Genomic DNA, 9,870 nt, shown 5'->3' with positions numbered 1-9,870 from the left:
GGCATACTCTTTGGGATGTGTTTTTTTGGGGATTCTTTTTTTTTTGTCCTCTTTCTTTCTTTTCATGGTTCAGATAATAGACACAATCCCACCCAAGCATGTTGTCTTGTTGAGGAGTAGGCTTTTGCTCTGGGCTATCATATTTTTTCCACTGCCTCCTTTCTGTTAATAAATTTGTTGAAGGTTCATCCAGGATTCCCCTCAGAGCTCTGCACCCAAACCAAACAGACGATGCCAAACTGCTTCATTTCACTGTAGTTTCCGGTCGAGTTCACTTTGTCAACATTGTCATCAGCAAACTGCTTGTAGGGCATGTATATCTTTTTGAACCATATCCTCTTAAGACATCCCAGATAGACACATGCATGATACCCTTCTTTTCTCAGCTTTTCTCCTCTTGCAAATTGAACTCCTCACCCACCATCGTGCATCGTCAATCTCATCTCAGAAAAAAAAACAGACAACGTGCAAGATTTTTATTTTTAGGGTGGGGTGTTTTTCCCCCTGTCTGCCGTGTCGCGTGCTTTCTCATTATGCACCCCTTTGTCCTTAATTTTTCTTATCTGTGAAACCACAGGACTCGCTAGTCCACAGGCCGGTCTCTGGCAAACACGGCGACAATCACTTGTAAAGGGTGAAACGTTGACAAAAAAATCCGGCTGCAAGGCTGAAAAAGAAAAATCATCATCATACTGGCAGCATTCTGCATTATGTTTGTCAAGAGTGGAAATGTCATAGGTTTGAGAAAGCTGATGGGAGCAGGACAGGCTGGGGGAGACAGAAGAGGGATATAAGGTGCCATCATAACTGTCAGAGCCATCCTGTCCCCCCGGAGGGCTCTGCAGTAGATACGCGGATATTTCTGCTGCTTATGGTACAAAATCTAAGGGAGAGCAAGTCGTTTGTACTTCAGAGTAAAGCCCATGAATAACATATTTCTTTACATGCATTTCATACGCTGGTTTGCGCCACTGTTTGTATGTAATTTATATGGAAATGTGTGATCCTAATGTGTGTGTGTGTGTGTGTGTGTGTGTGTGTGTGTGTGTGTGTGTGAGCGTCAAGGTGGCCATAACAAATTCATGCATTTCTTTGTATGACTAATCCAAGTCAGTCCTTCAATCCTTCTGTTCAACTTGATGTATGAGTCCAGCAACCTCCACTCCTAAAGGTTGGATGAAGCAGATGAAATCTTTCATGTTTGATTTCCATCAACTCTCTATACTATTTCACACACCAATCAGGCACAATATTATGATCACCTTTCTAATGTTGTTTAGGTCTCCCTTGTGCCTGCTGTCTGACAACAGGATGTTGTTAGCGGGGTCCTTTGGGTCATATGGGTTGAGGGGAGGGGCCTCTATGGATCAGGCTTGTTCCAGTGCATCCCACTGATACTTGATCATTGGGGGATCTAGTGAATTTCGAGGCCAGGTCAACACCTTGTGCTATTTTTCAGGGTTTTTTGAGTTGTTCCTAAACCATTTTTTGTGTATGTGTGTGTCAGGCTGCTGCCACCAAGAACTGTCAGTGCTATGGGGTCGAGGAGCCTGCTCTGGTTTATGTGGGTGGTACATGTCTAAGTAACATCCACACGAATGTCATGTCTAAAAGTTTCCCAGCAGAACATTGAACTGTCACACAATGGTCAGTGTTATTCACATCTCCTGTCATCGCCGGTCCTAATGTTATGCCTGATCGGAGTACACGCCTATATTTTCTTTCAGTCATCTAAAATGTCTTTCCTTACCTGTGTACCTGCACAAGATTCAATCCAATTGTGCAGGAAGATTGTAAGAATCTAATTATACCTAGTATAGACCCCTTCATGACCTATGTCACGGTGTTAACGGGAGGCAAAACAGAGGGAAGCTTGAGGCAAACACTGTCACTTTCAACCATGAAAATGTCGTCTTTCTGTATTTTTGGTGCTAAAACCAAAAAATCTAAAACATTAACTTGAAGTTTTATCACATATTGATGCCGTCTTATACACTGCCAGTCTAGACAACTTTGGTTTGACATTGGCAATTAAAAGAAAGGAGACAATCAGGCCAGATTCATATGTAATGCATCATTGGTTTCATCCTGGAAAACTTTATGGGTTAGACTAAATTGTGACTGAAATTACACTGAGTTAATCATTATTAAGGGGATTCTTCTTAGACGTTAATGCTATTGCTCACCGCTAGGTCACGCAATGTGTTTCAGGGGTATCCAAGCTGGTCCACCCTCCATAGTGTTTCCACTTACTTCTTGTAATATCTTTGTTGGAAAGGCTACAATTGATAAATACAATCCCTCTGCATCTGTATGGATGAAAGTCCAATTCTTCTATTTCAAGTCTTGCACATGTCCATGTCAAGACATTGTTGTAGGCGTCTAACAGTTTGTACGCCTTCAATTTTCCTTTCGTGTACATGCTGGGTTTCACAGTTAGGTACATGTAAATGTCCTGTCAAGTCATCCATCACTCACTGGATGGATAATTTGACAAATTACGTTAAGTTAATCATTATTTGGGGGATTCTTGTAACAGTTAATGCTAATACTCACCACAAACTAACGCAATGTTAGTTGTGTGTTTCAGGGGGGTCCAAGCAGAAGTTGCATTTACCATGTTACCCTCCACAGTGTTTCCACTTACGTCTTATAAAATCTTTATTGGAGAAGCTTCATTTGATAAAGACAGACCAGACTTCGTCCCCTCTGTGTCCTCCTTTGGTCAAATCGTCCATCCACTGAGTGAGAGTGTAGGGGTCGGTGAATGTAGTCCCACCTGTCAGAGTCAGCTTTTTTAAAATAACACTCAGTCTCAGAGATTGAGTGAATTAGTATATTCTCTAAATATATACTATATACTATACGTTTTCATTCTTGCCAAAACACTCTCATTGAAATATGCTAACCACTGTTTACAGGCTATAGTGTTTTGAGATGCGCTGCATCCAGATAAGCCCCGCCCCTCACAAACGTCACATTGTTTCACGAGCTGTGAAGGGGTCTACTTTCTTTTTATGTTTTTATACATATTTTCAACATTTTTTAGTATATAATATTTTAACTCTCTTGTAAATGGTACCTTTTGCACCATTCTGTGTATACTTTGTGTCTTTACTGAAAAGGAGAGGCTCCAGTCTCGTTATACACTGTATTATGACAATAAAGGGCTTTTCCATTCTATTCTATTCTATTCTATTCTATTCTATTCTATTCTATTCTATTCTATTCTATTAAGTGATCAGCTCGAGACTCCTGTCATCTGTAGTGAAGGCACACCTCCCGTGTTTGTTTTTTGACACTCACTCACACATACAAACGCACACGCACTCACGGAGAGAGGGAGGGAGAGTTTGCCCTACATCCTCATTCTATAACTGCCCTCCACTGGTGGAACAGGCAGTGACGGAGGCGTCTGCAGGCGACAGCTACCCCGGCTCACAGCTGATCCTCCGCCTAAATTTATCGACACAGATGATGATGACGATAGTATCCACTCTGTCGTTGGGAAAACCCCGAAGAAAAACTAGAGACGGAGTCTAAAAGGGAGGAAAAACACCCTCACCCGCTCAAACTTCACAAGAGACAGCTTTGCAGGTAAGTTATTTTATATCAATCCATTTCAGCCTCTCACATCTATCTGTAACATATGTTCTTTAGAGTTCACGTGGGAGCTGAGTTGTATTGTAATCGTTTATTCTTTAGTTTAATTTGCATAAACTTTTTAAAACAACGAGGTGACCGGAGCAAAGGCTTCCTTTAAATGTTTTGTTGAGTTGTGTCGCGCTTGCAACAGGATGCAGGGCGCTGTTATTTGCTTTACTGCAAAGCAAATATGAATCTGAAAGATGCTCACTTTCGAATAGCCACGCAGGTTGATGGCATTTATAAGTGGGAAACGAAATTTAATCGGAAATGTTATGGCTCAGGGCAGTTTGATGCAATTATAGCGAGGAGAGCCGGGGACTCATCTGTTGTATTTTCCAGTGTAGGCCTACCTTACGTCCGTTTAAATAAAGACAGATAAGAGGAATGTTGAAAAAAAACAAACTAATAATAATAATAATCGGTAACTGTAATCACCAGCTGTAACCACATAGCCAGCTGTGTTTGCTTTGGGATCCTCTCACCATTCCCGTCTATCCTTTCTCATTCCCATTCTCATTCATGCAGCGGATGATTATTTGTGTTAATTGGGGATTTGCATGCGCCGTCTACATTGGGTATGTTAATAACTAGACAGTTAATGAGTGGAGCACTGAACCCTCGCTTCGGTTTATAAGACACACAGGGCCACTTGGCGTGTCAGTTCAGTCACCTTAAGGCAGATCAAGCCCATCTAGGCCACTCTCTGGTCTGGGGTCGATGGATCTTCAGTGTAGGCAGGAGAATTGAGACGGATGACAGTTCCGATTCTATTAGGGAAAAGGGAACAAGTAGCAACTGCTTGGCATTTAAGAGGATAGTCTTTTAATTAAATTCAGCGAGGGATCCCTGTCTTGGAACATGAACATCATATTGGGCGCACTAAAAAGCAAAACTGGCCTGAAAACACTTGATTGGATTGTCTGAACACACTGCAATGACACCGTTTAGAGACCCACATAGATTTTTTTTTTTTTTTTTTTTTTTTTTAAAAAAGCCAGGCAGACAAAAAGCTCTAAAATAGCCTAACACACATAGTACATGTAATCTCCAGAGGGGTTTTCTCCAGTATAGCTAGATTTTCTTTCTTTTATTTCTTTAATTTTTGCCTCCTAACTGCAGGACCACTGAGCAGATGCTAACATCCAGACGACTGCTGGGTTATTTTTTCCATCTCTGTCACTTATTGACACTCTGGGACTCAGGCAGGATTGATGTTCTTGCGGTTAATGGTGTAGCCGGCAATGCTTGGACTATCGATCCCACTCCCATTGTAACCTCCATCCCTACAATGCACCCACCCTCCTCCCTACCTACCTCCCCTTTGGAATATGATTATGGGGGCTACGGCACCATGTGAAAATAAATAGAGGGATAAATGAGATGAGCGTGTATTGATGGGAGTGATATGAAGCTTTTCTGCTGGTCTTTATTTCTGAGCCACAGGAAGGACGCGGCAGGAAAGAGGTGGGGAGGAGTTCATATAATCACATCTAATGATTTATGTCCTTTTAATGTAGAAACACAAGAGGGGGTTTCAACCTTATTAGATCACTTAAGCTGTCATTACTGCTGCTTACGCTGTGATTCATGGGGGAATCGCTGCAAAAAGATGCCTCTTTTTAAAAGTCCATTTTTGCTCCAAAGTCATTAACGGCGCCACCAAATCTGAATTAGTTACTTTGCAGTGAAGTGTTTTTATTGCACAGAAATGATCCTCTTTCATGTTTTGGGTATATTTGTATGACAGTGTCTCCCCATGCATGAGTCTTTTTGTTGGATAAACGGCCTTAAGCTCATTTCATTGTCTATCGCTTTACCCACTAACCTTTATTCTCCTCCTCCTAACCATCGTAATCTCCTCTCTGAACATGATTGCATGTGTTTGTAAAGGGATAGACGGCGTCACAGAGAGAGAGAGTGTCATCTTTTCTATTTTGACCCCTTTTCTCTCAATCTGTCAGGTTCTCCTGGTGCGACCGTGTATGCCTGATTGGGACCTGGTGTGTGTCAGTGGGCTATGGTGAGGCGATGTGCACAGGCTGGTGTGAGGAGAAATGTACCAGCATCAGTGGAAGGAGAGGTAAAAGACTGGATCTTCATTCATGGCTGTGTGTGTCACTCTTGTTCTCAACCCTGTGGGGCCAAGCTTCCCCTCAGTGCCCGGACAGCTGCCACTGTGCCTGGGACACGGCCACGGTCCTGTGCTCGGACGCCGGGCTGCGGGAGATCCCCGAGGGGATCCCGCCAGAGACCGTCTCCCTCCACTTGGAGCGCAACTACATCCGGACCATCCCTGAGAGTGCCTTCAGCAACCTGGTCCACTTGCGGGAACTGTACCTGTCCCACAACCGCATCGACTCGCTGGCCTCGGGGGCCCTGCTGCACCTGGGCTCCGAGCTGCGCCTCCTGGACCTCTCGCACAACCAGCTGAGGCAGGCCAGCAGGGAGGAGTTCGGCACCACCCATGCAAAAACTCGCCTCTACCACAATCCCTGGCACTGTGACTGCGCCCTCCAGGAGCTGATGGGGACTCTGAACTTGGAGCCCGAGACGGTGAATGGCATCATTTGCGAGAGCTCTGTGCGGGGGGTGGGAGAGGGGAGCCGGTGGGAGGACCCGGTCTCACAGGGGGAGCACGCAGGCCAACCTGTGGTCAAACTGTTGGATTCCGGGGTGAATTTCTGCAGCATGCAGAGGAAGACCACCGACGTAGCCATGCTCGTGACCATGTTTGTATGGTTCTTTATGGTCATTGTCTATGTAGTGTACTACGTGAGGCAGAACCAGGCTGAGGCCCGCAGGCATTTGGAGTACCTGAAGAGTTTACCCAGCCCACGCAAGACTCCCATTGAGGCAGACACTCTCAGCACTGGATTCTGAACGGATTCCAATTGTTGTTGTGTAAATGGAATAATGAAATGTCATTTTAATGGAGCTGTAAACCGTAAACCAACTGTGGAAGATGTAGATACGGAGGAAATGGACCGCTCAGTGCTGTATGATTACAATATTTGTTTATCTTTCTTACTCAGCCCCCCATGTTTTCCCCATTCCTCGTCCTATCACACTGCTCTCAGTTAAGTGAAAAATAGGAAGCACTTGTTTACACACCCTACCGTCTGCACTGAGAGAAGAACAGACACTGAAAAGTAAAAAAATATATAAAAGATGAAATAAGAATGTGTAAAAAAGACTTCGAACTTAATAATCTCCCTTTGTAGTCCCTCCTTTCTTGTTTCGCCGTGCCTCGTGCTGTGCTCTTTTATCTTTCATTACACCCTAATTAGAAGTCTTTGACCGACTGACCCTTAATGAACACTTGAAAGGCACTAATCAGCTGGAGTGTGTTTATAAGGCCAGAGAAAAGACGAGTGTGGAAACTCCAGTGCGCGTCCTCTTCTAATAGCGCGATTGATTTGCGCATGTACGTTGGCACTGGTGTGGTACTTTTTACGCGGCCATTTTCTACATAGACAACATCAGTTTTTACACAAATGCCATTTAAGCCTTTCCAAAATACATGGCCAATTAAGCCAGTTGTGTTGGTTCCAGTGGTGAGCAGCTTATCCAAATTTACTCCCAGGAATCCATTAGCGACAGAGGTTAACGATTTTGTCTCCAAGCAGCAGCAATCAGCCCTGAAACATCTGCACGGATTAGGATACAGACATCTGTTACTGACCGGTATAGAACCATTTCATCCAAATGTAGGAATCCTGACAGAAACTGTTAATCTCTCCAGTCCCGCTTATTTCACCCTCCCAATTTTTCTCAAGGGCCCTAATTGACTTTTACCTTATAAATGGAATAATTTTCTCAGAACATTGAGTGTTAAAAACGGAAGTCGTTCTTTATATATGTACACCGAAGTTCATGTCTGTTGCGTATGTGGCACAAAACCTGAAGTGGATAACATTTTGTTCAGTTGTACGTGAGTTTATTCAATCAATACATGGAGCATTCTCTAAGAGGAGGGCTTACTGCCTGAGTAAATATTTTTCATTCTTTGCTGTTACATTAGAAAACTGTTTTCTTTTGCCAGCCAACATCCATTGTAATGGGTCACAAACTAATAATTCAAAGGATGTTTTCAGCCAATTTTTCCGAAGTGTTCCGAATATTTCCTGAATGTTGGCTGTTTGTCTGTGTGAATGGGATAGAAAAGCTGAAAACTTCCCGCAATTTTTTACAAAAGATTTTCCTCTAAGGGGATTTTGTTTCCATGATGTTTTTTCGGCATTCAATTTGATGGTATCCAAACAAATTAAGGACTAATTACTTTATCATAACTTTAAGATTACAACCCCTACGTGATGTCACAGGAAAAATGAAGAGTGATTTTGAAGCAGAGTGTGGCACCTCTGGCCATCGCCTTCTTGGTAGTGCTTGACTCCACCCAGCTCTAATTTCAAAAGATGTGGAGCTGAGGCAGATAACTAGCAACCTGTGACGGTGCTCACCTGTGTCACAAATAAGAACCATCAGAACAAAACAGTCAGCCATGTTTATTTCTGTTATGAAGTTAGACATGTTTAACATGGAGATTTATGGTGATAGACTCACTTTTGGCCTAGGTGGCCATTAGGAGAACAGCAGTTGTTGACACTTCAACACCTTCATTTCTCAGTCTGGAAGTTAGCCTACAGCTGAGCAGTAATACACAGGGCTCTCAAGTCTCACACACATTTCAGTAAGTTCACACGCTCACATGTGGCATTTCTCATGCTGAGAAATGATAAAACTCGCGGCACATTAGTGACAGACTGACCTATCAGCCAATCAGAAAGCAGTATTTCTTGTTGCCAGATGAAATAGCAGCGCTGTAATCATGCCTTCCACCAAATGTGCACTTAATATTTGGTCCTGAAAGTCGTCCATAAAACAATTTGTTAGGTTTAAAGGAATGTGTCCTTTATAAGATTAATACACTGATATATTACCTTCAAACATGCTTCACCCCGTCTCAGCTCGAAAAAAAAAAAAAAAGCTCACTCCAAGCTAAGCTCAAAACTTTAGAGCCCTGGTAATGCAGCAAAATCTAAAGTACAGATTGATGTAGAGATTGATGATTTAAGTAGAGATTGATGTTTTTTTTGTTTTTTGTTTTTTTTACTTGTAATGCATCACAAACCAAAACCTGGGAATGTTTTCAGCCTAGCTATAGGGATGTCTGTCTGACAGTCAACAGCAAGCATAAAAGCTGGTCTAACCATGTTCACATAACTTTTGCTATTCCTATGTTTTTCTACCAGCAGCACAGTCATGTGTAAAAAATAATCTCATGAATCATTCTGGATACCTGTCATGACATTCCCACGATAATTAGGAAATGTTTGTGAGCGAACCTGAACCAGTTATTATACCCACTAAACATCAGCTAGCATTTAGCTCAAAGCCGTGCTGATGGAGCACTGTACAGCCTCCCAGAGCTGCTACCGGGGCATTGTCTTATTTATGTGTCTCTTATATGTGGTAGATTTAAGTGTACAGACTTCTACATGTTCATGGTATGTAAACATTGTTCTGCGTTTGATCTAACCGTTGGGTTCGTAAAATGAAAAGACGTGAGGCAGAGTCTAGAATAGGTCAACTTTCTGTGTACTGTGCTGTGCTGATGTGTTGTGTGTGCTTTGTAATCTACAAGAAAGTCTCTGTGTTGTTCCCATGCTGTTAAACTAGAACTAGAGCAGTTAAAAGTTACACATAGACTGATTTTTGACACTGGTATTGTGAAACTTGATCTTGGTTGGTAAACCATGGACCAAAAGAGTTTGAGAATAAAAAAAGGTGGACTCTTGTTCTGTGACTTTCAAAACTAAACTGTGGGTAAATTTGTGAAGCTCTGTTTTCATGCCATTTCCTGAATGTTAGCTGTGTGTCTCGAGTCGTACATCTAATGCAAGAGTTCAGTTTCCTGCACATCTCTAACATTAACATAATCTCGGACCAACTACAGTGATGGCAACAAATCCAAACTCAAGAAGCAAACATGTCCTCCGAGTGAATTTTTTTCAGTGGGTATTTTTTTTTATTATTATCATTGATGTATTTCTGTCCCAGTGATTTGTTTACTTTCCTATTTGTTCACCAAAATGACAAGGATAAAGTCAGACACATCAGACACATTAAATAATAAACTAACACAAAGTGATTTCAGAAAAAAAACTTACAGCAAATAATGTAAAAAATAAAAGAAACGTTGCTCTACTTTGTTCATAGAAA

The 9,870-nt window shown here is 42.3% G+C and overlaps 1 protein-coding gene across 1 annotated transcript; it reads left to right on the top strand.

Moving 5' to 3' along the window:
• The first annotated feature begins 3,313 nt into the window (after window positions 1-3,313).
• LOC125006239 (leucine-rich repeat-containing protein 3-like) lies at window positions 3,314-9,870 on the top strand. Its single transcript, XM_047582125.1, has 2 exons — window positions 3,314-3,597; window positions 5,610-9,870. Exon 2 carries the CDS (start codon window positions 5,677-5,679, stop codon window positions 6,526-6,528), a length of 852 nt encoding a protein of 283 aa, XP_047438081.1. The 5' UTR covers window positions 3,314-3,597; window positions 5,610-5,676; the 3' UTR covers window positions 6,529-9,870.

Source organism: Mugil cephalus, chromosome 4 (genome assembly GCF_022458985.1).
Source record: "Mugil cephalus isolate CIBA_MC_2020 chromosome 4, CIBA_Mcephalus_1.1, whole genome shotgun sequence".
Lineage (NCBI taxonomy): Eukaryota > Metazoa > Chordata > Actinopteri > Mugiliformes > Mugilidae > Mugil > Mugil cephalus.
This window is presented reverse-complemented; position numbering and strand designations above follow the sequence as displayed.

Coding starts and splice junctions, on each gene's coding strand:
- LOC125006239 (XM_047582125.1), top strand. CDS start 5,677: ATGTGCACAGGCTGGTGTGAGGAGAAATGTACCAGCATCAGTGGAAGG.